This window comes from Archocentrus centrarchus, unplaced genomic scaffold (genome assembly GCF_007364275.1).
Source record: "Archocentrus centrarchus isolate MPI-CPG fArcCen1 unplaced genomic scaffold, fArcCen1 scaffold_36_ctg1, whole genome shotgun sequence".
NCBI lineage: Eukaryota > Metazoa > Chordata > Actinopteri > Cichliformes > Cichlidae > Archocentrus > Archocentrus centrarchus.
The window spans coordinates 1,645,594-1,672,660 of NW_022060263.1; the positions used below are offsets into that span (position 1 = coordinate 1,645,594).

At 44.3% G+C, this 27,067-nt stretch overlaps 2 protein-coding genes across 2 annotated transcripts; both read left to right on the forward strand.

Moving 5' to 3' along the window:
* Positions 1–1,512: 1,512 nt before the first annotated feature.
* On the forward strand, positions 1,513–9,029 carry LOC115776708 (trace amine-associated receptor 13c-like; the record flags this gene model as incomplete). The annotated part of the gene is made up of 3 exons (XM_030724470.1): positions 1,513–1,685; positions 1,876–2,620; positions 9,000–9,029. Coding segments are annotated over exons 1-3 (948 nt in total), but the record flags the coding sequence as incomplete, so codon positions are not given.
* A 13,378-nt stretch (positions 9,030–22,407) lies between these two features.
* Positions 22,408–23,578, forward strand: LOC115776707 (trace amine-associated receptor 13c-like). The gene is made up of 2 exons (XM_030724469.1): positions 22,408–22,580; positions 22,768–23,578. Exons 1-2 carry the CDS (start codon positions 22,408–22,410, stop codon positions 23,576–23,578), a joined length of 984 nt encoding a protein of 327 aa, XP_030580329.1.
* The last annotated feature ends 3,489 nt before the right edge of the window (positions 23,579–27,067 follow it).

Here is a 27,067-nt window from a genome sequence, read left to right on the forward strand (position 1 = left end):
TAGCCTACATTTAACTGGGAATCTAATCTTCAGCACTGAGCAAGTGTGATTTGGCCATTAATTAATGCTCATTTAGATCACTTTTTCACATCCTTTCTCTTTCTGCACTCAGCAATATGTTTGCTTCACAAATCCTGGTCAAAAATGACTCAACAATTTCTCACAGTGTTACTGGAGGCCAAAGTAATGCCATCCAGAGTAAGTATCTGGTTTGACACCATGTTTCTAAGATTTGTGGGGCCGAGTACAAGAATTTCAGTTTAATCTGAATTTAGAAGCAGGAAATTAGAGGTTATCTGCTTCACCAGCGCGATTTGTCCTGTTTTGAGTCAAGCTAAGCTATTAGAGGGGTTCTGTCGTAACTTCCAGCTACTTGTTTGTTTTGTCTTGGTCATGTTTGCAGTTGCTTAGTCAGTTTTCCCTCAGCATTCCTCCCTCTTTGTGGAGTTTTGTGTTGTGTCAAGTATGTGTGTATGTTACATTTGGTTATTTTCTGTTTTATTTTCCAGTCTTCTGTGTGTTTTGCTTTCCCTTGTCTCATCAGTGTAATGTTTTTCATCTGTTCTCTCCATGTGTCCAGTGCGCCCTGTGTGTTGTCTGTGTTTTTACTTGTACTTTGTGTGTGATCATCTATAGCTCCCATCTTTGTGGTAACCAGCTCCATGTTTTGTTAGTTTAGTCAGGATAAAAATCTTCCTGGCTCATAATTGCTGTCTGTGTATACCTTGTACCAAACCTTGTACCAAACAGCAGCGCCTTTGATGGCTGCAAGGCTGCAGACACTTATCTCCCCTGTTTGTTTGATTTATTTGTCTTTTCTTGGATGGCGTGTTCTGGAATGTAATTTCGTTGTATGTCTGACATGTAATGATAGTAAATTCTTTTGAAATTTTTGAATTCAGAATTTGAAATTCCTGTTCTGCTCCCTGGAGTTTTATGTTTTTGCAAAAGATTCTTAATTAAAACCTCAAAAGTCATATTTTTCCTGCCCATGGGTCCAAATTCTGCCTGCCCTACAAGCAGCCATGACAACTGCAACAAATAGGACAGGAAGGATCTGCTGCCAATGTCCTGGTGCAAAACATGAACCCCTAAAGGTTTCATATCAATGAATGTCAGTTTACAGCTGCTTTGGAGGACCTTCATAATATCCGATATTCAGTCAGGTGGTTTAAATGTTTTGTGTTGTTAACAGAAAAGCTTTTCTTTTTTTAAATTTAAGCTTAATGAACACCACTTGTAGCCAGATCAGCTTTTAATGCAATGAAGCAGCAAGCCCTAAATCCAAATTTGTAAAAAGAGAGAAGGTCACACAACCTATCAATTTAGTAATTTTATTGGAAAAAGTTTAAAACCCCCAATTATCAAAGAAAATGGTATAGCAGTAAATGTACTGAAATAAAACTGCCACCAAAGAGAAAGAGGGAGGAGCAACATGGATGAAGAAAATAAATAAATCAGATACATGACAAAGAGCTTCAGGCAGAAAGCTGGCACCTCCTTTTCCTAATGATGAAAACCTTTGAAGAACCTGAACTCTGCTTTCCACAACTCCTCAACTCCTCCTGCAGGAAGACCATGCGTCCTTACTCAGTATCTGTACTCATTTATATTATACTGTTCTCCATCTCTTTCCTCACTGTGATTCTTAATCTGCTGCTCATCATCTCCATCTCCCACTTCAAGTAATCATTTTATTATAGACATGCAGACAGTAATGGTTTATGGATCAGGAAAATGTAAACGATATGATGTCAGAGTATGAGGGAAAACGTATGTTTCTAAATAATGTTTGTATTTATCTTACACGTTTATTTCCATAAAATGACACTTTTTACTTTAAATAATAATTTTGTTGCTCCTTTTCTCCCTCAGGAAGCTGCACACCCCCACCAACCTCCTCCTCCTCTCTCTGGCTGTCTCTGATTGCTTTGTGGGTCTATTGATGCTCTTTCAAATTATGATCATAGGTGGGTGCTGGTTCCTCGGTGACCTCATGTGTAGTATGCATTTTCTCTTGAGCTACATTATTACCTCTGCCTCAGTAGGAACCATGGTGCTCATATCAATTGACCGCTATGTGGCTATTTGTTACCCTCTCCATTATTCCACCAAAGTCACTCCAAAAAGAGCAAAGGCCTGTGTTTATCTGTGTTGGATCTGTTCTTCACTCTTTCAGTGTCTGCTGCTGAAAGATAACCTGGTGCAACCAGGCAGTTATAATTCCTGCTATGGAGAGTGTGTAGTTGTTGTTGGTTTTGGAGTTGCAGATCTTTTGCTGTCCTTTGTTGGGCCTGTCATTTTGATTGTAGTTCTTTATCTTAGAGTTTTTGTTGTGGCTGTGTCTCAAGCTCGCGCCCTGCGTTCTCACATTGCAGCTGTGACACATGAGGGGTCAGTAAGTACAAATGTTAAGAAATCTGAAATGAAAGCATTTCGGACTATCAGTGTTGTTATTATTGTGTTTCTAATATGTCTGTGTCCATATTATTGTGTTACACTTTCAGGTCAATATGCCGTGTTCAATACTTCATCTGCTACATTTGTAGTATGTCTGTTCTATTTAAACTCCTGTATAAACCCTCTGATCTATGCTTTGTTTTACCCCTGGTTCAGTGGGGTACTGTGGGGCTGACTCAAACTCCCTCCTCAGCTAACAGTTCTGATAAGATGTAGAGTTCATCAGCGGCTAGGTCAGGGAGATCAGTCCAACACAGGTCACAAGAAGACAGGACGGCGGGGCGTAAAGCATCTGTTTACAAACATCCCGGAGACAATTTGATAAGCAGCAGTCCAAGAACATCAGGGAGCCAAATTCCTGATTCTAGGACTTGTTTTGGTTCAGACTGTACTGATTCATTTGTTGACAGCCTTCAGTCTTACTGGCACCTCTCTGTGGCGAAAAATCCAATTCATCCGAATCTTCTTGGTTCGTTCCTTCGCCGTGCAGAAACAGATACATACATCTCCAAGATCTTACCCCTCTGAATCAGCTCCAGATACAGAGTCTGAGTTTGAGTCTGTACCTTCCCGCATTTCCGTCATAAGCAGCCTTACCAAGGCCAGACAGCTGCCTAGACTTCCTGAATTGCAACGACAAACCAGGTATCTCCCGGTCCAATTCGGAGAAACCCCAGTGTCAATAAGCCGAATGTGTGTGTATTCCATTGACAATACAGCCAGGCACGTCATCTTTCACACCACACAGGAATCCATAACGTAGCCAGCTGGAATGTCAATTGATAAGAGGGAATAGGGTTCTCCTTCCCCCAATCTCCTCATGGTGAAAAATTGATCAAAAACAATGGCTGACAAGATCCATAATTATAAATTCCAGTTTGGAAGTTGTGTGAAGAGAGGCTCTAAAGCATATGTATTATATATATATATATATATATATATATATATATATATATATATATATATATATATATATATATATAAATATAAATAGATAATAAGTAATAAGTCGGATTTGTTTCCTGTGGGTGTTGGACTCCGTCAGGGCTGCCCTTTGTCACCGATTCTGTTCATAATTTTTATGGACAGAATTTCTAGGCGTAGCCAGGTGGCGGAAGGCTTCTTCCTTGGTGGCCTCAGAGTCTCATCTCTGCTTTTTTGCAGATGATGCGGTTCTGTTGGCTTCATCAGGGGGTGGCCTCCAGCTCGCAGTGGAACGGTTCGCGGCCGAGTGTGAAGCGGCCGGTATGAGAATCAGCACCTCTAAGTCTGAGGCTATGGTCCTCAGCTGGAAAAGGGTGGAGTGCCATCTCCGGCTCAGGAACGAGTTCTTGCCTCAAGTGGAGGAGTTCAAGTATCTCGGGGTCTTGTTCACGAGTGATGGAAGAAGGGAACGGGAGATCGACAGGCGGATCGGGGCTGCTTCTGCAGTGATGCGGACGCTGCACCGGTCCGTCGTGGTGAAGAGGGAGCTTAGCGTATAAGCGAAGCTCTTGATTTACCGGTCGATCTACGTTCCTACCCTCACCTATGGTCACGAGCTTTGGGTAGTGACCGAAAGAATAAGATCGCGAATACAAGCGGCAGAAATGAGTTTCCTTCGAAGGGTGGCTGGCCTCTCCCTTAGAGATAAGGTGAGGAGTGCGGCCATCCGGGAGGGGCTCAGAGTAGAGCCGCTGCTCCTCCACATCGAAAGATGCCAGTTGAGGTGGCTCGGGTATCTGATTAGGATGCCTCCTGGCTGCCTCCTGGGTGAGGTGTTCCGGGCATGTCCCACCGGGAAGAGGCCCCGTGGTAGACCCAGGACACGCTGGAGAGATTATGTATCTCGGCTGGCCTGGGAATGCCTTGGGGTCCCTCCGGATGAGCTGGAGGAGGTGGCTGGGGAGAGGGAAGCCTGGGCTTCTCTGCTTAGGCTCCTGCCCCCGCGACCCAGCCCTGGATAAGCGGAAGAAAATGGATGGATGGATGGATGGATAAATAGATAGATAGATAGATAGAGAGAGTTAGTTCCTGGAAAACTATTTATACACTTCTCTGTAGCTACAATAAAAACATGCATTGGTATGGCGTCTGACTTTAATATAACCTTTCACTTCACTGTCCATTCTCGACATCATGGTGCAGAAATAGAGAGATTAGACAGTGGGATATGCTTCTCACATCCTCATTGTCATTGTCACAGACAGCCTGCTAGGGTCTTGGTCATTGCAGTCTCAAACCCTATGATGAGGGGATTGCAGCAGGGCCTCAGTTATTGCAACAGAACTAGAAGTGAAGTTATCAACCCACTGTAGTGTTAGCAGTTGTCACTTAGAGAGTGATTCCACCCCCCCTGAAACAAATGCCCTACACCTTATGGCTGATATATTGTTCCTTGTGAAGCAGCTGTAGTTTCCTAGAGGGCATAAAGTGTAAGAGACTGGTGACAGGTACTGGTGGGAAAAGACACTCCATTGAAGTACAGTTCTGGTTCTTCCCTAGCTCTCTATAACTAAAGAGTTGAGTCATGCACTGCACTGTAGGTCTTTAGGGTCAGTACTTAAATTTAATGGAAATGAACTGTGGTCCAATGATAATTCAGTCTTTCCACTGAACACAAGACTCTCTCTAACCATCTGTTTCTAACTCAATATACTTCTAATTAAACCAACTTTCCCTGACACAACAGCAATCAACTAGTTTACACATAAAATCTGCACTCAACAACTTGACAGGGAACAATGGTGACAACAGAAATGTATTTTTAAAAAATCTATTGTTCAGTGTTGTCACATTTTAGATTTTGTTTTGTTTAATCATTAATTCAATTCAATTCAATTTTATTTATATAGCGCCAAATCACAACAAACAGTCGCCTCAAGGCACTTTGTATTGTGGATAAAGACCCTACAATAATACAGAGAAAACCCAACAGTCAAAACGACCCCCTATGAGCAGCACTTGGTGACAGTGGAAAGGAAAAACTCCCTTTTAACAGGAAGAAACCTCCAGCAGAACCAGGCTCAGGGAGGGGCAGTCATCTGCTGTGAGGGGGCTGAGGGGAGAGAAAAAAAGACATGCTGTGGAAGAGAGCCAGATATTAATAACAATTATTGATTAAATGCAGAGTGGAGTATAAACAAAGTAAATAAGGTGAATGAAAAGAAACAGTGCATTATGGGAACCCCCCAGCAGCCTAGGCCTATAGCAGCATAACTAAGGGTGGGTTCAGGGTCACCTGATCCAGCCCTAACTATAAGCTTGATCATAAAGGAAGCCTTTTGGCTGATATGTTTATCTTATTTATGACCTTCTTGTCTAGGAGAAGAATATGTTTATTTTATCCTTAAAGGTTTTGCCAAAACATGTACATCTGTGTCTAAGGAGGGAAGGGTGTGCTTAGGTCATCGCACCATGTTGCTAAGGAGAATAAAACTGCCAAGTCATCACAGGAACATGTCAGAGGGGAAGATGTGTGTTTCTTGTATAGAGCTTTTTTGCTGATTGGAGAAGCTTGTGCCATTGGACAAACCAATCTAAGAAGGCCAAGTCTAAACCACGGCTCTCTCCATCTGTTTTTGAATTGATAGTGCTTGTAGCTAGTGCTGGTAGTATAAAATTGTTATGTTTACCTTAGAGCAGTGCTCTTCTCGGAGCACAGGCAGCTGGTGGGAAAGGCCTGTGTCTCTCTGAACAAGATTGGCCACATGTACATGTGATATCTTCTGATTCTTTAATAAATTAAATGTCTTAATTTTTTAATTGTTGTGTTGTGTTTCAGGTGTCTTTCTTCACAAATAAAAAATGCCCTGATATCTTACAGTCTTTTTTTTTTTTTTTTTTTTTTTTTTTAGTATGTCATGTCTGGCAGTTTTCACAATCGGAATGATGATCCAAATGCACTGATGTACCAAACATATTTACTTTTACAAGAACAGCTCTATAAGTTTTCTATATTCTATTCTTGATAATGTTTGTATTTTTGTTTATTTATCTTTTTATTTAGTTATTTATGCCAAGTCTGACAGGCAACAAGGGGCAAGAACAAGAGGTTGGGGGGGCAAGAGGAAGAAAGGAAAAAAAAAGAAAAATCGAAGAAAAGTAGATATACACACACACACTCACACATCCATACACACATAATTTTATTGTTTGCAGTAATGTGTGTGTATGTGCCTCTGTCATGCAATGTAATCAATAATGAGGGCAAGAAACTGCAACCATGGCCCCCGCGATCCAGAGGCGAATACGAAAGGAGTCAGAGGGCCCAGGCCTTCCACAGCCAAGGAGCTCAAAAGACCTGAGGCCACACATCCCATTGGCAGCTGCGAGCACACCCCAGAGGAGGAAGGAGGGAGACTACAGACGGAGCCCTCACGGTCAAAGGGCAAGTGTCCACAGAGCCAGAAGCAATGAGCAGCCCCCCCCCCCCCCCCCCCCCCCCCGCAGGCCGGCACCCTCAGCACGAGCCGAGCATGTGGGCCCCGAGTCCCCAAGTGCCCGAGACCCGCCCGACACCCGGCAGAGCCCCCCCCCCAATGCCAAGGAGGCCCAGAAACCACGCCAAGACATCTGGCCACATACCTTGGGACACACGGGCACCCACACCACAGGGGTGGCAGTGACGATCAGTGGGGAGCAGCGTGGAGGGGTAACTTCCGCCCCTCCACAACTGTGTCCCACAAGTGCTAAGGCTCAGCAAGCCACAGACCCAGGCCAAGCTGTCCACACATGCACGCACACACGCATGCACGCACACACACACACACGCATGCATGCACACACACACATAAGGATTCCATACATGGACCCCCAGTGTGTGAGAGCGGGTACCAGCACAGAGCCAGCGGCAACCCAGGGAAGCAGCCAACCCAGCCCCGAACAACTACCCAGTCCCCACCCCAGGCAGGGTGCAAGAAACTGGGGTGTGAGAAGACCCGCCCACCCCCTCCTCCCACCCAATGTGTGGGGGGGTGATGTGAGTGTATGTAATGAGAAGAATGTTTATGACTGTGTGAAAGCTATGGTGCTATTAAAATTGGAGGGACAGATGTAATATGAGCACTGAATAACAGTGTCCATCCACACTACCCCCCAAGGCCCTCAATGTCTAAAATGTAAATAAAATTGAGGAGCAGGCAGCAGTGAGCAGAAAAGTGGCGCCACCTCAGCAGCGCCACCCACTAACCATTGTGTGACACACCTGCCCCCCAAGGCCCTATATGTACTATGATGTGTTGTAAACTGACTGATGCAATTAAAAAGGAGGAGTGGGACATGAAGCAACACAGTGAGCAGAGCCGAGGAGGTGGCCATACTCACTGGAGCACGAGCCCCCCCCCTTCCCCAAAAACATACGTGTGTGTAATGTGATGGTTAACTGAGTGGGAGGAAGGGAAGGGTCAGGATAAATATGACTGGGAGGTAGAGGACTACCCCTCTACTGCTGCCCCCTCACCTGATCGCCCCACACCCCCACAGGGAGGGGTGCCCAGAATACCGGAATGCCAGCCAGACATCCCGATGCGGGCCAACCCACCCCGTATGGCGGCGCGCCCAAGTGGGCATAGACCCCCCCAGCACAGAGAGGGGCCCAACCGGGAAATGGACGTCCCCGGGCACCAGGGCTCCAGACCCGGCACCCTGGCACCGCAGAGGAACCCGGTCACCCAGACGGGGCCAGCACCCACCACTACGGGCCCCCCAGCCCACACCCCAAGACCATAAGTGCATCCATCAAAGCCCCCACCAGGGCCGGCACAGAAACCACAGAATGGCAGCCACGGTCTCCAGTCCAAGAGCCATTAGACACCCGAATCCCCCGGCCCACCCCAGTCACCTGCCGGGTACACCGCGAGATAAAACCACAGCTGGTCAACCCCATCATGTGATGGAGCTGATCAGTGGGGACCAGAGAGATTTAAATTTGGCCTATTGGTTTTTGGAGGTGGCAGACATTCTTTCCAGACTAATATGCTCTGAAATTAGATTCTTATAGTGAGCAATGCATAAATCATTGTTTGATTTCCAGTTCATGAGGATAGTTTTCTTAGCGATGCATAAGGCAGTAAGAACTATGTATGACTTTTTGTCATTTTGAAAGTGTTTAAACATATCTGTGTCCAGAAGTTTTCATCTGGGTTGATGGAAAGATCTCGCTCCCATTTTGCAGTTGGGAGGTATATTGTATCATTCATTTTTAAAAATAACTTATGTATTTTTGATGACAATTTTGGGGTAAAAAGATTTAGAAAATCTGTTACCAGTACAGGGATTTCTAATTTTAAATTATTTAAGTTAAACCTTGCCTGTATGAAGGACCTCAATTGCTGATATTCAAGAAATTTGCTATTGCTAATTTCATATTTTGAAATAAGTTCTTCAAATGAAATAAAGGTCCCATCGTGAATAACATGTTCCAAATTCTTTATTCCTTTCTCTTGCCATGCTGAAAAATTCAGTACTGTCTTTTTCTGACATATATCTGGATTGTTCCAAATGGGTGTCATTTACATGGGATAAGTGAAGATTTAGTTATCTTTAAAAATTCCCATCAGGCTGTCAGGGTGGTGTTTATGTTAAGACTTTTAAAGCAGTTATGATGTTTAATACTGACGCTAATGAAAGGTAAGTCAGAGATTTTCACTTTTTCACAGAGTGTTTGTTCTAGATCCAGCCATGGGCTGTCTAAAGGGCTTGATTTGAGCCACCTTGAAACATACTGTAATCTATTGGCTAAGAAATACTGATAGAAGTTTGGAAGTTCTAGACCACCACTGCATTTTAGCTTTTGTAATGTCTTCAAACTTATTCTTGAGGTTTTATTTTTCCAGAAAAATTTTGAAATGTATGAGTCTAATGACTTAAACCAAGCAACAGAATGTTTATTAGGCATCAGTGAAAACAGATAATTGATTTTAGGCAAAATCATCATTTTTACTGTGGCAACTCTTTCCATGACAGATATAGGTAGAGAGTTCCAGCATGTGAGGTCATCCTCTATTGTTTTAAGTAGAGGAATATGATTCAATCGTACCAGGTCTGACAGCCTCTTGGAAACATTTATACCTAAATATCTAATGTTGCCTGACTGTAGTGAGGTAGTGGTGGTATTCTGATAGTTACAACTCAAAGACTGTTGATTTACTCCAGTTGATGGAGTAGTCTGATATAGCTGAAAATTTATCTATAAGTGTGATTGTCTTCAGAAGAGAGGTTTCTGAGTTCCCAAGGAAAGGTAAAACATCATCAGCAAAAGGGCTTATCTTATGTTCTGTGTTTTCTGTTTGAATTCCTTTAATATCTACATTTTGTCGGATTATTGCTGCTAGTGGCTCGATGAACATGACAAAAAGTGAAGGAGAGAGCAGTCAGTCCTGCCTGGTGCCCCTCTGCAGATTGAAGCTTGGGGAAATAATATCATTTGTCCTAACACGTGCATTTGGAGAGCTGTACAGTGTTATGATCCAATTTATGAAGGATGGACCAAATCCAAATTTGTGTAGAACTGCTAACAGAAATTTCCAATTTACCCAGTCAAATGCTTTCTCTGCATCTAAAGAGACAACTGTGGTTTCTAATTTGTTAATGGAACAGTAATCTATTATATTTATTAGTCTGCGTGCATTATTGGCTGAGTGCCGACCTTTAATAAAACCTGTTTGGTCCGGATGTATAATAGATGGAGTGATTTTTTTCTAATCTTCTGGCAAGGACTTTGCAAATTATTTTAAGGTCTACATTAATAAGAGAGATTGGCCTGTAGCTGGATGGGAGTGTGGGGTCTTTGCCTGGTTTAAGGAGCAGGCTAATGTTAGCAGAGTTCATGTTTGAAGATAACATATGATTATTCTGAATCTGAGGTACCATTCTGAAAAAAATGGGTGCTAGCTCAGACCAAAATTCTTTTTAAAACTCTGCTGGAAAACCATCTGGGCCTGGGGCTTTATTATTTGGGAGATGCTGTATTGCTTCATTAAATTCAGATAATGAAAGACGCAAATCCAGAGCTGCAACCATTTCATCATATATCTTTGGTAGATTTATATTATTAAGAAATTCTTCAATAGGAGTATCAGATGGATTAATCTGTGATGAGTATTTTCTTTATTCAGTTTTAACTGGTTGGCCAGGAATTTTCCAGATTTATTTCCATGTTCAAAGTTTTCCAAACGCAGCCTCTGCAACAGAAATGGCGTCTTCTTATCAGTTATTTCATTTAATTCCAATTTTAGTTTTCTTTTAGTTTTCTCAAGTTGGTAATTATATGTTCTTGTGGTGAAGCAGCATAGGCAGTTTCTAAAGATTTAATTTTTTGTTCTAATTCTAGCACAAGTGCGTTTTCTTTACTTTTCTTATGCTAGCAGTAAGATATTATTTTGCCCTGCATTACTGCCTTCCCTGCTTCCCAAAGAACACATGGTGATATTCCTGGCAGATCATTATTTTCAAAATATATAGCCCACTCCTTTTTAAAATAATTAATGAAATCTTGTTCTTTAAGTAATGATGTATTAAATCTCCAGTTCCTGATTGGTGGTGTGACTCTTTTCTGTGTCAGAGACATAGGCACCGGTGACATAGAGACATAGACACCGCATGATCACTGATAGTGATAGGGTGGATCTGAGTTTCTGTGATATCCATCATCATGGAGCTGCTAACTAAAAAGTAATCTAAGTGGGAGTGAGAGTGATGTACTGGTGAGAAAAAGGGATAATCCCTCAGAGTAGGGTGATGTGAACACCAAGCATCACAAAGACCAAAATCCTTCATGTACTGTTTAAGAATGTCTGCAGACTGCCAGTTCCTCTGACTCAGTGCTGTACTGAGCCTGTCAGTATCTGCATTAAGTACCAGGTTGAAGTCTCCTCCTATTATAAGTATGGAGTCAGAGTGATCAGATAGTGAGGTGAAGAAGGTGTGAAAGTAGGAGGGGTCATCAACATTTGGTCCATATATGCTAGCAATACATAGGTCTGTATTCTGAATAGATAAATTAACTATTATAAATCTACCTTCTGAATCTATTGTGGTTTTGTTAATGTTAAAGCTAATCTTCCTGTTAATCAATATAGCTACATCTCTTTGTTTGGAGTTGTAGCAGGCTGAGAACATGTGAGGGAACTGTGGAGAGGAGAGAGTGTGTGCAGATGTTTTAGACAGATGTGTCTCATGAAGAAACACGTCAGCCTGTAAATAATTTAACTGATTAACAATTTTTAGTCTATTTTCCCTCGAACCAACTCCGCGTACATTCCATGAAACAAACCTCAGTGTAGTCATGTATAAACTAACTGGTGAAGTGTTGTATGTTTGCTAAAGCTATTTGTATGTGTACGTGTATGTGTGCGCGTGCGGCATGCCTGCATGCGTCTGCGCTGTATGTCAGTGTATGTCTGCCCTGCATAGCTGTGTATGTGCTGTATGTTTTTGTGGTAAAATGCAGCATTAAACATGTGCGGGAAGGGGGGGGGGGGGGTGTAACATAAGTGAAAAAACAGTGCAAACACTGAAAGAGAGAAAAAAGAAGATCCAAAGGTGATCTAAAACAACAATGTAGAAAATGGGGGAGAAAACAAAACAAATGAGCAAATGACAACAACACACTATGCTGATTAATTCGGCATTGACTATTCTATAAAGACGTGACTATTAACCCGGTTACTAATGAAAATTAGAGTAGGAGGAGAAAATCAGACACAAATGTCAGTGTGGACATGCAGTTTGCAATCTACCACAGAGCACGGACAGTTTCATTCACAATGTGCACGTTTGGTCTCACTGCGGTTGTGTGTGCACTTGATTTCTTGGGCTACAGAAATTAAAATGACAACCGGTATGAATACGAAAAGTAAGAGGGAAAATGAAGATCAAAGGAAAATTTCAGGCTTCCTATTCAACAAAAAAATCCCAGCATGAAAGGTAGATACCAACCTTCATGTATTTAGATACACAAACTGAAAAATTAATGCAAATTTTAGGGCTGCAACGATTCTTGGATTAACTCAATTTGATTATTAAAAATCCTCGACATAAATTTGTTGCTTTGATGTTTCCTTTTAACTCTACAACTCAGGTGTCTCTGTGTCAGCGGAGCATTTCATCCACGTTAGTTCTCCATCACTTCAACTAATTTCCGTCATTTGAAAAAAAAAAACAACCCATTAACACGAGTGGATCATTGCTTACAAGTTTTTCCACACCTCACTGCTCTGTGCTGTGAATGCACGTGTTTGAATGTGCACGCGTGTTGTGCCGAGAATGTCAGCTGTTATTTTTTCTTTATGTCAGCTGTAACCACAAGAATGAATCTATAACCACCAATTTGCTAGCAGGGGCTGCCATTAGCATTAGCCATCTTTCCCTGCCCCCCTCCACCCCCTTCAGTACCGAGTGGCTCCGTCAAAATGTTTTTTATCTTTAAGATTAGCAACTAAAAATAGAGCTGCAGTAGAAACTTAATTAGGAGGATGCTTGTGAATAAAAAGCATTACATTAAGCTCATGCAGCCCCCAGTTTTTCAACAAAAACACAACAGCAGCTGTTTTATGTGCAGTCAGTCTGCACAGGCACAGCAAATGCAAATAGGCAGAGACGATGAGCTCAGGTGGAGCGAAGGTGGTCCCTGTAACCACCTTAAAACCTTTACTGGGAAACAGCTGGAGGTCCTTCATCAACCACCTGATCAGCAACATGAAGAACAGAGAACTTTGTAGCTGCTCCATCCACCGCTGTTTCCTTCACACAGAGAAACATCTGCAGTACAGAAGTTAAAATGTGCAGTTGAACTGTTAAAATGAAAAATTATTTCTTATCCAATTACTTGTTTAATTGACAGAGTAATAAATTGAATATTTGATTACTAAAGTAATTGATAGTTGCAGTCTGACTTGTATTCAGAAAGCCATAATCAAACATTAGTTTTCAGCAACAGTGGAGCTATGAAAGGCCTTCAAGAATAAAAACTACAGTTCCCAGCAAGATGTCACTTCCTGTTGTTCCATTAAAAATGTGATAGTTTATGCTCACAACATGGTGGCTGATATTCAAATGTAGGAAATGCTTTTAACAGCTGATCGTTAAAAAATCTGGATTATGTTTTTGTGTATGCTTTTTATGTGATTTCTGCAAACCCATTAGTGGAAGGAGACAGCACTCTGGGACACATTAGATCAGGGGTGTCCAAACTTGCAGTCCGTGGGCCGCTTCTGGCCCTGCCCACTTCCGGTCCACGAATTGATGTCAAAAATAACATATAATTTGGCCCTTTAAGTTACTTTTTTGACATTTCGCTTAACCCTCTTAATTGGAGGGGAAGGCGAAATGTCGGAAAAAGGCTTCATGAGCCAAGATTAAAGGGGGTAAGCTGGGTCTCCAATTAGGAACTGTCCAACGTCATGCCCAGAGATGCTCTTTTTGTTTTGGCTCAAGACCTGCCCATCAGTCAACATTTCCCGTAGCTGGGACTGTCGTAGAATACGAGCGTCATGCACACTTCCTGGATAGCAAACACACACATATCCCAGAAGAGGCCTTTACCATCCACAACTGCTTATAGTATAATAGAATGCCATCCTTTACGGTTGAAATAATCCTGAGGATAGTCCTCTGGTGCTTTTATTTCTACGTGGCTCTCTATGGCATTTCAGAAGTCCTGCACGCAATTGAATACTGTGCTAATGCCTACTCCAAAAAGATGACTGACTGTTCTGTACGCACTGGTTGTGGCAAGCTTCCAAATGGCGACTCTTTGTCGTATGGGCGCGCATAGTCTGTAGTTGGTATTTTTTCTTTTGCATGCCTCAGACAACCAAAAGACTCCGGTGAAACTGTAAAATTGTGGATGAACTTGGCTCAGAAACCGTCCCACCAGTGACGAGCACACGGATGAGCCCATTCAACAGGAGGTCGTTGTCGTCTAATCATACACAAGATTATCTAAAACAAACAATTTTACTGCGTTGTTAACATTAATAAGTGCAAGTTATCTGTTTTAAAAGAAATCCTTATGTAGGGCCATATGGAATTCACATGGAACGTGCTTTGTTTCAAACACATCATCGTTTACCACCACAAAAATTACAATTAAAAGAAAAAAAGTAAAGTGGACACTGAAAAAGCAACCACAAATATATTGCTTTTCTCTGCAAGGTGTATAAAACATGACAAAAGGCTAATTTGACACGATGGTCATGGTTGTGAATTCGGAAGGGCCCCATAGCCTAATTGTAGCTCAATATTGCTTCGCTTCATAACTTATAAAAGGCTGCAAAGCACGTACCTTTCATCTTGCTCTTAATCATTGTCTTTCATTCTCTCTCCGTGCTGCAGACAGATGTTGAATTAGTTGTGTTTATCCATCCATCCAATCTCTTCTGCTTATCCGGGGCCGGGTCGTGGGTGCAGGAGCCTAAGCAGAGAAGCCCAGGTTTCCCTCTCCCCAGCCACCTCCTCCAGCTCTTCCCGAGGGATCCCAAGGCGTTCCAAGGCCAGACAAGAGATATAATCTCCACAGCGTGTCCTGGGTCTGCCACGGGGCCTCCTCCCGGTTGGACATGCCCGAAACACCTCACCCAAGAGCCCAGGAGGCATCCTAATCAGACACCCGAGACACCTCAAATGGCTCATTTCGATGCAGAGGAGCAGGGGCTCTACTCTGAGCCCCCAGATGGCTGCACTCCTCACCTTATCTCTAAGGGAGAGACCAGCCAACCTCCGAAGGAAACTCATTTCTGCCGCTTGTATTCGTGATCTTATTCTTTTAGTTACTACCCAAAGCTCGGGACCATAGGTGAGGGTAGGAACTTAGACTGACCAGTAAATCGACAGCTTTGCTTTTACACTAAGCTCCCTCTTCACCACGACAGACTGGTGCAGCATCCGCATCACTGCAAAAGCAGCCCAGATCCATCTGTCGATCTCCAGCTCCCTTCTCCCGTCACTCGTGAACAAGACCCTGAGACCCTTGAACTCCTCCACTTGGAGAGGAGACTGGTTCCAGAGCCCAGGCCATGCATTGAAGTGAGCACAACTATATCTAGCTGGTATCGCTCAACCTCACGCACTAGCTCAGGCTCGTTCCCCACCAGAGAGGTGACATTCCATGTCGTAATTGCCAGTCTGAATAGCCAGGGATCGGTCCACCAGGGCCTCCACCCTTGGCAACCACCTGACACACACTGCACCTGACCCCTACAATGCATCCTTCAGGTGGTGGGCCTGCAGGAGGGTGGGCCCATGTAACCTGTTCGGGCTGTGCCCGGCCGGGCACCACGGGCTAATGCCCGGTCATCAGACAATCTCCCTCGAGCTGCCTCCCCAAGCCTGGCTCCAGGGTGGGGCCCCGGTAACCCTATCCCGGTCAGGGTAAACTGTTCCTTCGTTGTTGCAGACATAGGGGACTTCTGAACTGCTCTTTGTCTGGACCCTCACCCAGGACCAGTTTGCCATGGGAGACCCTTCCAGGGGGACAAGCCCCCAGGCAACATAGCTCCTGGGATCACTGGGACACACAAACCCCTCCACCACAATAAGGTGGCAATTCAAGTTCTCAGCACAAGAAACAGGTTCTTGGTTTGAGACCAGCTACTAGTGATGGGAATTCTGGCTCTTTTCAGAGAGCCGGCTCTTTTGGCTCGGCTCCCAAAGAAGAGCCAGCTCTTTCAGCTCCCAAATGGCTCCTTAGATTTTTATTTTTAAAAAGAAGTGTAAAATGAATTACTTATAAAAACATACATTAGGCCTATATCAAACATTTCTTTATATACTCAACATATAATAGAGTGCTCTAAATACAAATTATAAAACAAAAGATTGGAAATCAGAAAAAACAAGGGCCTTTGAGGAGTTGATCCTGTTTCTACTGCCTGATGACCTGCCCTGTTTTGTTCTTCTAATTACACTGACGGATGAACAATTCGTATATGCCTGTGCAGGTTGTTTGTGCAGCCTGCTCGATATTAAATTTTAAATTTGCAGTCTACACCCTGTCTGTCTATCACATTAATCCTTTAACGCCAGGCAATCGCTGCTGAATCGCGGGTTTCCTGACCTTACTAGCTGCAAACAGCTGATTAAGATACAGCGTCTCACTGCAGAGTCAGCTGGTCAAAGGAACTTGATCAGCTGGCTTTTTACCGTAACTCCGTGACCACTCGTGCTATCGGAAAAAAATCAAACGGTTCCTGAAAGCTCAGAAATTGCAATTTACAGTCATGTAGTGGTATTACTGTATTTGGTCTGCAAACGCCGGCACTTTTGAAGTATGCTGTGTCTCTTTCGACATGTTTGGAGGTATAAGGTTAAAATGTGTCAAGTCTTTACTAGATTTTCTGTCACTCATTTTCCTCACCGTTCTGAGCGTAGCCTCTAGCAACTTCCTTTAGCTCTTTCCTGTCTCCGAATGAATTTTGCAGGAGCCCCTCCCTCTCTGGTGTTTGTTTACTCACTGCAGTGTGTCCGTGGACCCTCCCCTCCCGCTCAGTGTAGAGAATCATATGCTACCATTCATCTTAACCAATCCCGTGCAGCTTCCACAAAAAAAAAAAAATAATAAAATAAAAATCAAAAGTGCTCCTCCGTGAATCGCCACCTTATCGTGGTGGAGGGGTTTGTGTGTCCCAGTGATCCCAGGAGCTATGTTGCCCAGGGGCTTGTCCCCCTGGTAGGGTCTCCCATGGCAAATTGGTCCTGGGTGAGGGTCCAGACAAAGAGCGGTTCAGAAGACCCCTATGTCTATAAAAGCAAGGGAACAGTTTACCCTGCCCGGGACAGGGTTACCGGGGCCCCACCCTGGAGCCAGGCCTGGGGAGGGAGCTCGAGAGAGAGCGTCTGGTGGCCTGGCATTAGCCCGTGGTGCTCGGCCGGGCGCAGCCCGAAGAGGTTGCATGGGCCCGCCCTCCTTTAGGCCCACCACCCGCAGGAGGTGTCGTAGGGGTCGGGTGCAGTGTGTGTCGGGCGGTGGCCGAGGGCGGAGGCCCTGGCGGACCAATTCCCGGCTATCAAGACTGGCTATTGGGACATGGAATGTCACCTCTCTGGTGGGGAAGGAGCCTGAGCTAGTGCGTGAGGTTGAGAGATACCAGCTAGATATAGTTGGGCTCACCTCAACGCATGGCCTGGGCTCTGGAACCAGTCTCCTGGAGAAGGGCTGGACTCTGTTCCAGTCTGGAGTTGCCCTCGATGAGAGGCGGCGAACTGGGGTGGGTATTCTTGTATCCCCCCGGCTTGCTGCCTGTACGTCTGAGTTTTCACCGGTGGACGAGAGGGTAGTTTCCCTGCGCCTTCGGGCCGGGGAACGGGTCCTGACTGTTGTTTGCGCTTATGCACCGAATGACAGTTCAGAGTACCCACCCTTTTTGGAGTCACTGGGCGGGGTGCTGGAGAGTCCTCCATCTGGTGACCCCATAGTCTTGCTGGGAGACTTCAACGCTCACGTGGGCAATGACAGTGAGACCTGGAGGGGTGTGATTGGGAGGAACGGCCTGCCCGATCTGAACCCGAAAGGTGTCTTGTTATTGGACTTCTGTGCAAACCACAGTTTGTCCATAACAAACACCATGTTCGAACATAAGGATGTCCATAAGTGCACATGGCACCAGGACACCCTAGGTCGCAGGTCGATGATCGATTTTGTAATCGTATCATCAGATCTGCGGCCGTATGTTTTGGACACTCGGGTGAAGAGAGGAGCTGAGCTGTCAACTGATCACCACCTGGTGGTGAGTTGGATCAGGTGGCAGGGGAAGATGCTGGACAGACCTGGTGCACCTAAACGTATTGTGAGGGTGCGCTGGGAATGCCTGGCAGAAGCCTTAGTCCGGGAGATCTTCAACTCCCACCTCCAGCAGAACTTCGACAGCATTCTGAGGGAGGCTGAGGACATTTAGTCCGAAAGGACCATGTTCCGCACCTCCGTTGTTGAGGCTGCTGCTCAGAGCTGTGGCTGCAAGGTGGTTGGTGCCTGTCGTGGTGGTAACCCCCGAACTAGATGGTGGTCACCGGAGGTGAAGGGAGCCATCAAGCTGAAGAAAGAGTCCTATCGGGCTTGGTTAACCTGTGGGACTCCGGAGGCAGCTGACAGGTATCGACAGGCCAAGTGGAACGCAGCTCGGACAGTGGCCGACGCAAAAACTCGGGTGTGGTAGGAGTTCGGTGAGGCCATGGAACAAGACTTTCGGACGGCATCGAAGCAATTCTGGCAAACCATCAGGCGACTCAGGAGGGGAAAGCAGTGCTCCACTCACACGGTTTATAGTGCGGGTCGGGTGCTGCTGACCTCAACTGAGGCTATAGTTGGGCGGTGGAAGGAATACATCGAGGACCTCCTGAATCCCACTGACACGCCTTCTGTAGAACTGACACGCCTTCTGCTCAGGAACTTTTACACCTGCACCATCGAGAGCATCATGCGTGGGAGCATCACCACCTGGATGGGAAACTGCACCAAGCAGGACTTCATGGCCCTAAAAAGGGTGGTTCGTTCAGCTGAACGGACCATCAGAACCACCCTCCCCAACCTGCAGGACATTTACACCAAGCAGTGCAGGCTGAGGGCCATGAAGATCCTAAAACAGCCCAGCCACCCCGGACACTCTCTCTTCTCCCTGCTCCCATCAGGCCGGCGTTACCGCTGCCTGAGGGCTAAGACTGAAAGGTTGAAGAAGAGTTTTTACCCACAAACCATCCGTCTGCTCAACTCTGAGCCCTAACTGGACCAATATTGCACAATGTAAATATTATAATTTATAAAAGTGTGTATAGTGTATAGTATATAGAGTATAGTGTATAGTGTGAATTACTTTTTTTTTTTTTTTTTCATTCTTCTTATTTATATGTGTGTGTATATATGGTTGCAGGTACAAAATACATTTCACTGTGCATTGTACTGTGTATAACTGTGCATGTGACAAATAAACACTATCTTAATCTTAATCTTAGTGGAAGCAGAGTCTTGGGACGAGGGGGATGACCTGGCCATCGCTGGGGGTGAGGTCACTGAGGCAGTTAAACAACTCCTTGGTGGCAGGGCCCCTGGGGTGGACGAGATTCGCCCTGAGTTCCTGAAGGCTCTGGATGTTGTAGGGCTGTCTTGGTTGACACGCCTCTGCAATATCGCGTGGAGATCTGGGGCAGTGCCACTAGATGGGGACCACGATCCCGGTCTGCCAATCTTTAACAAGGGAGACCGGAAGGTGTGCTCCAACTTTCGAGGATCACACTCCTCAGCCTCCCCGGAAAGGTCTACGCCAGGGTGCTGGAAAGGAGGGTCCGTCTGTTAGTCGAACCTCGGATCCAGGAGGAACAATGCGGTTTTCGTCCTGGTCGCGGAACGCTGGACCAGCTCTTTATCCTCTCAAGGATATTCGAGTGTGCGTGGGAGTTTGCCCAACCAGTCTACATGTGCTTTGTGGACTTGGAGAAGGCATTCGACCGTGTCCCTCAGGGTATCCTTTGGGAGGTCCTGCGGGAGTATGGAGTGTCTGGCTCGTTGTTGCGGGCCATTCAGTCTCTGTACAACCGCAGTGAGAGCTTGGTCCGTATAGCCTGTAATAAGTCAGATTCGTTTCCTGTGGGTGTTGGACTCCGTCAGGGCTGCCCTTTGTCACCGATTCTGTTAATAACTTTTATGGACAGAATTTCTAGGCGTAGCCAGGTGGCGGAAGGCTTCTTCCTTGGTGGCCTCAGAGTCTCATCTCTGCTCTTTGCAGATGATGCGGTCCTGTTGGCTTCATCAGGGGGTGGCCTCCAGCTCGCAGTGGAACGGTTCGCAGCCGAGTGTGAAGCGGCCAGCATGAGAATCAGCACCTCTAAGTCTGAGGCCATAGTCCTCAGCCGGAAAAGGGTGGAGTACCCTCTCCGGCTCAGGAACGAGTTCTTGCCCCAATTGGAGGAGTTCAAGTATCTCGGGGTCTTGTTCACGAGTGACGGGAGAAGGGAGCAGGAGATCGACAGACGGATCGGGGCTGCTTCTGCAGTAATGCGTACGCTACACCGGTCTGTCGTGGTGAAGAGGGAGCTTAGTGTAAAAGCGAAGCTCTCGATTTACTGGTCGATCTACGTTCCTACCCTCACCTATGGTCACGAGCTTTGGGTAGGGACCGAAAGAATAAGATCGCGAATACAAGCAACAGAAATGAGTTTCCTTCGAAGGGTGGCTGGCCTCTCCCTTAGAGATAGGGTGAGGAGTGCAACTATCCGGGAGGGGCTCAGAGTAGAGCCGCTGCTCCTCCACATCGAAAGGAGCCAGTTGAGGTGGCTCGGGCATCTGATTAGGATGCCTCCTGGCCGCCTCTTGGGTGAGGTGTTCCGGGCATGTCCCAGTGGGAGGAGGCCCCGCGGCAGACCCAGGACACGCTGGAGAGATTATATCTCTCGGCTGGCCTGGGAACGTCTTGGGGTCCCCCCGGATGAGCTAGAGGAGGTGGCTGGGGAGAGGGAAGCCTGGGCTTCTCTGCTTAGGCTCTTGCCCCCGCAACCCGGCTCCGGATAAGCGGAAGAAAATGGATGGATGGATGGAAAATCAAAAGTGAAAAGAAAAAAGAAACGGCTCACTACCAGGAGCCGGCTCCCATCGTTAACTTCAAAGAGCCGGCTCTTAGAGCCGGATCATTCGCGACCGACCTATCACTACCAGCTACCTTGTTCAGTCCAAGTTGGACCCATTTTTTGGCCGAGCACTGAGTGAGTTTGCAGTGGAAAAACCACTGAACGGTTCAAATACTGGCACGGGCACTGGCACCCAGTCGGTGGAAAGAGGGCCTCATACTTTTTATCTGATTTAGTGCTCAGTTCAGATAAAATAATTATAGTGGGGGATTTTAACATCCTTTTAGATGCTGAAAATGAACATTTTTTTTAAAGGTCACCAGCAAAATACACCTCAGTGAAAGTCAGCATCCAGACACCTAAACAAGGATACAGAGACTAGCAAAACCCAAACCAGGCAGTGTGAAGATTTTGTTGGCACCCCACTTTCAAGAAAGTCACCAGAGTCACCAGAGTCCAAACATCACAACATAGGATGGTGATAGGAACCCAAGTGGCTACAACCTACATGAAAGGCCAAAAAGTAGTGGACACCTGTGTGCCAAGACAAAAACATGCAGGAAGGTCTCCACCAGTTCCTGGGGCCCTTGCCAAGACCCAACAGAGGCCGCAGAGCACAACCCCTTCCCACCCAGGAAACACGGGCAACCAGAAAGAGGTGCCCAGCTGCACAGCCCCCAGGCAAGGGACAGCAAACAGACCCAAAGCCCAGGAAAGACACAAACCAGCACAACCCGGGCACAGCCCCAGCAGCACATGATGACCAGATCCCACCCAAACATCCCACACCCTGTTAGAGCAAAAGGTGCCCACCCTACCCCAGAGAGCCCGGTGCAGGGGTAATGCACCGGGTCTGCAGGTAAAAAGAAGGATAGAGGAAAGGGAAAGGCAATAAGCCCAGCCAGTAAGACTCATCCACCCACACTCATCCCCCAGCTGCACAGCCCCCAGGCGTCGACACCACCCCCACCACACTCACAGATACAAAAATGGAGCCCCTGCACTGTCACCATTAAGGGCAATTTTTCTTAAAAAGGAATTATAACTGTCTAGGCTCAAACTTCAGGTCACAGCTGTTTTGGTGGACCTTCATAATATTAGATATTAGTCAGGTGGTTTAACGGTTTTGTGTTGTTAAAAGAAAAGTGTTTTTATATAAGCTTAATGAGCACCATTTGTAACCAGATCAGCTTTAAATCTAAATCAACATTTGTAAAAAGTCATGTAACCTATCAATTCATGAATTTCATTGGAAAACAGTTTAAAAACCTCCATTATGAAAGATGATAGTATAGCAATAAATGTACTGAAATAAAAGTGTCACCAAAGGGAAAGAGGGAGGTGCAACGTGGATGAAGAAAATAAATACATGACAAAGAGCTTCAGGCAGAAAGCTGGCACCTCCTTTTCCTAATGATGAAAACCTTTGAAGAACCTGAACTCTGCTTTCCACAACTCCTCAACTCCTCCTGCAGGAAGACCATGCGTCCTTACTCAGTATCTGTACTCATTTATATTATACTGTTCTCCATCTCTTTCCTCACTGTGATTCTTAATCTGCTGCTCATCATCTCCATCTCCCACTTCAAGTAAGCATTTTATTATAGACATGCAGACAGTAATGTTTCATAGATCAAGAAAATGTAAACAATAAATCAGAGAAGGAAGGAAAATGTATGTTTCTAAATAATGTTTGTATTTATCTTACACTTTTATTTCCATAAAATGACACTTTTTACTTTAAATAATAATTTTGTTGCTCCTTTTCTCCCTCAGGAAGCTGCACACCCCCACCAACCTCCTCCTCCTCTCTCTGGCTGTCTCTGATTGCTTTGTGGGTCTATTGATGCTCTTTCAAATTATGATCATAGATGGGTGCTGGTTCCTTGGTGACCTCATGTGTAGTATATATTTTCTCTTGGACTATATTATTACCTCTACATCAATAGGAACCATGGTGCTCATATCAATTGACCGCTATGTGGCTATTTGTTACCCTCTCCATTATTCCACCAAAGTCACTCCAAAAAGAGCAAAGGCCTGTGTTTATCTGTGTTGGATCTGTTCTTCACTCTTTCAGTGTCTGCTGCTGAAAGATAGCCTGGTGCAACCAGGCAGTTATAATTCCTGCTATGGAGAGTGTGTAGTTGTTGTTGGTTTTGGAGTTGCAGATCTTTTGCTGTCCTTTGTTGGGCCTGTCATTGTGATTGTAGTTCTTTATCTTAGAGTTTTTGTTGTGGCTGTGTCTCAAGCTCGCGCCCTGCGGTCTCATATTGCAGCTGTGACACATGAGGGGTCAGTAAGTACAAATGTTAAGAAATCTGAAATGAAAGCATTACGGACTATCAGTGTTCTTATTATTGTGTTTCTAATATGTCTGTGTCCATATTATTGTGTTACAGTCTCAGGTCAAGATGCCATGCTCAGTGCTTCATCTGTTACATTTGTAATGTGTCTGTTCTATTTAAACTCCTGCATAAACCCTCTGATCTATGCTTTGTTTTACCCCTGGTTCAGAAAATCTGTTAAACAAATTGTTACACTTGAAATACTCAAGTCTGGCTCCTGTGAGGCCAACATCATGTGAACAGAGTTAAAGGACTCACATACAAATATTCTCCATATGTGCTGCTCATTGTCAGTTTCCTACCATTTCTTTCATTCATAACTATAACAACCACCATGAATTTTATTCTATGTTTTACATTACCTGTCAATTAAATATTTGAAATGGGACAGTGAGTTCAGACATATTATGCTTGATATAAAACTGAAAGATATAGATGAAAGTAACACCTCTGAGCCATACATGTTTCTATTCCATGCTTACAGATTGTGAGGAAAAGACTGTCCCAACAGTACTGACTGACATCATTTCGGATATATTTTGAGGAGCAAAAGAAATCACAGTACAATATTTTAATTGCTCTGCCGTGTCATGTGACTGAGTCATGTGACTCAGTGCAGAGCAAGCACAGTGACTGAGAAAGAGGAACTTTCTGTAGAAATATATATATACAACTATAAATGAAGAGGTTGCAAAGAGTGATGTACCTAGAAAGAAAATTCTCTACTGTGATAAGACCACCAGATCATATAAACACATTAAAAACATGCTGCAAAAAAGACAACAAAGAGAGGAGGAGAGAAATCTGTCAGCCAGACCCAAACCCCTGGACAGAGCTTGAGCGAAGCAAATATCCAGGTAGCTTACATAAGATAAGATAAGATAAGATCGTGTTTATTCGTCACATGCACAGTTATACACAGTACAATAAACAGTGAAATGTATTTTGTACCTGCAACCATATATACACACACATATAAATAAGAAGAATAAAAATAAAAATAAGTAATTCACACTATACACTATACTCTATATACTATACACTATACACACTTTTACGTGGAATTATAGATTATAAATTATAATAATTACATTGTGCAATGATAGTCCAGTTAGGGCTATCATTGCACATAGCAGTGAAAGTAATGTTTCAGTCATAACTCATGCCAGATCTTTAGCATTAGTTATTATTTGTGTTACTGGTCACCATAGTTGTTATTTTCATAGACCAGTTATGTATAATTTGTATTCAGATATTCAAACAATATATTCAGCCCACTGAAACATGAATTACTCAAAAAAATTATTTTATTGTGAAAAATATACTTAAAATGTGAATTATAAAGATTTCTAAATATAATAGAATATAGAATGAGAATTTAGAACAAGAGAAGTTTATCCATGGTGCTTTCCAGGCAAGGGTTTTTACATTCTCACAGCGAGACAGGGGAGGCTGTCCAAATCCAAAGGCTCCTCTAAATCGACCCAAAAATGGTAAATGGTTTGGTTCTTACATAGCACTTTTCTACTCTACTTTGAGCACTCAACACTGCATGAAAAGTGGGTTTTTCGACAGTTTCTTGTATGTAATATTGCCGCGCGCCTTGAGCTTTAGGGCTCTCAGCAGGAGGCTTTGGCCAGAACAGTAAACTGTAGGGAAACTGCCGTGGACTCTCTGTGTCAGTGCTCCCTCAGCTCCCCCCTCTCCTCAGGTCTAGGGCAGGCTCTCATATGTAAAGGAGGTTTCTGTGAGTCATACAAATGCAAAGCAAGTACTCACCAGTGGTCACCAGTACTCACCAGTGGTCACCAGTACTCAGCAGAGGTCTACCCCTCCCAACAGTTGTAAGCAGCATATTTTTATTTTGAGATATATATAATCAAATTTACATTATCATCTTTTAAGCCTTTTTCCATTACAATGTGACTACACATAAATTATTATACAGCGAAACATTCAAACAAGACTAAACTCAGAAGAAGTCATTCTATTTTATAAATTAGTATTATCTAGTTAGAAATATACTTTTGGACGTTTTCAGCTTTTGTCCCTTTTTCCAATAAGGCTGTGCGCTTCTGTCTGTGAGCTTCTGTCTGTGAGCTTCTGTCTGTGAGCTTCTGTCTGTGAGCCTTTGTCATGGAGTTTTTTGTGAACCCTGAACTTTAGTGGACTGAGGGAGATAAACAAAGGCTATATCTTGATTTTGGTGACACCACAAGCATTATTTTCATTAAAAAGCAAACTCAGTTTTCAGTCTAATTCACTGTAACTAAAAGTCTGTCACACCATCATCCTCTCCTGTGCAGTGGCTTCCCAGCTAGCATTGAACATTCAGACAACATCCCATGAACGCTGCTATAAACGTTCAGTGAATGTTCACATGCATTAATGACATTAAAGACTACCAAGGCAGATGTAATAAGAAAACATATAAACATATAAAACATATAAACTTTTATTTTGCTATACATGGATGTACATAAGAGATATCAGCAGTGGATGTGTGTCTTCCAGCTCATAGGGGGTCGTTTTGACTGTTGGGTTTTCTCTGTATTATTGTAGGGTCTTTACCCACAATACAAAGTGCCTTGAGGCGACTGTTTGTTGTGATTTGGCGCTATATAAATAAAATTTAATTGAGTTGAAATAAAATGAATTGAATTCCGTGTGGCAGCTTCCTCGCCTGTGATTGGACAATACAGATCACGTGCAGGATCACGCTGAAGGTCTCGCAAGACCAAAGGAAACCAGTGCGGTCGTTCTCTTCCGTTCAAACTGAATGGCGTTCTTTGTCTACGCTGCTTTCCTGGTACGACAATGGAGGTCGTCTATATTTTCAACACCCCAGAAGCTCCTCGTGAAAGCGGGCCTCTCTACCGGCCAGCTTCAACCAGCCCCGCTGCAGACGAGAAGACACTGCTGGCTGCAATGAGTGGGTTATCTCCTGTTTTTTCGCAACTTAAAGACAAGATGGCGTCTATTGTGTAGAGACTCGATGCTCTGGACTCTAACAAAGAAAAGACGGCAGCACAATCCGAAAACTGCGGTAAGACTTGGTCGTTTCTAAAACATAAATACTAAGAGTGGAGGAATGGTCACAGTAAGCTGACAGACGTATTGTGATTTGGTTTCTTATTTTTATTTGGTTTCATCTTATAGGAAGCAGTTCCTGCACGGCTCTGAATCCAATAAAAGCCGGTATGATCCTCTGCAGAGGTAAGAATCAGAAACAAAGCAGCAGTATTCAATGTGTGGAGGAGAGAAGAACTTCAAATGTTTCTACTCTTATTTATTTTCACCCTTATTTTCCACAGACTGTGTTCGCCTCACAACGCGAGTGTGAGTGTTCCTAATGCGTGGACCGTGATATAATTGTGTGTAAGTATCTATTGGTGTTGTTTGTTTGTGTGTTTTTTGCCTGGATATGTTTATGTATACACTGTGTTTATGCTCTTTATTTACAATGTACAAAAATGTTTTCCAGCTTCTTGTTAAACCTACAGACGGTCCGCCGCAGCTTCTGCTACAGTCAGCCTCACGTTCAGGAAAAGGCGGCAGCCATTAAAAATCCTGCCCGGTGACGTGCAAGAAGGAAGCCAGTAAGACGTGTTGGATTGTATTGTTGGTCTGCTGTATTTGTGTAGTTAGCTTGTAAATGCAGTTTTATTTTTGGGAAATATTACTTATTGTTTTTTTAACTTTATATAAAATCTGGCTTCTTTTGAACA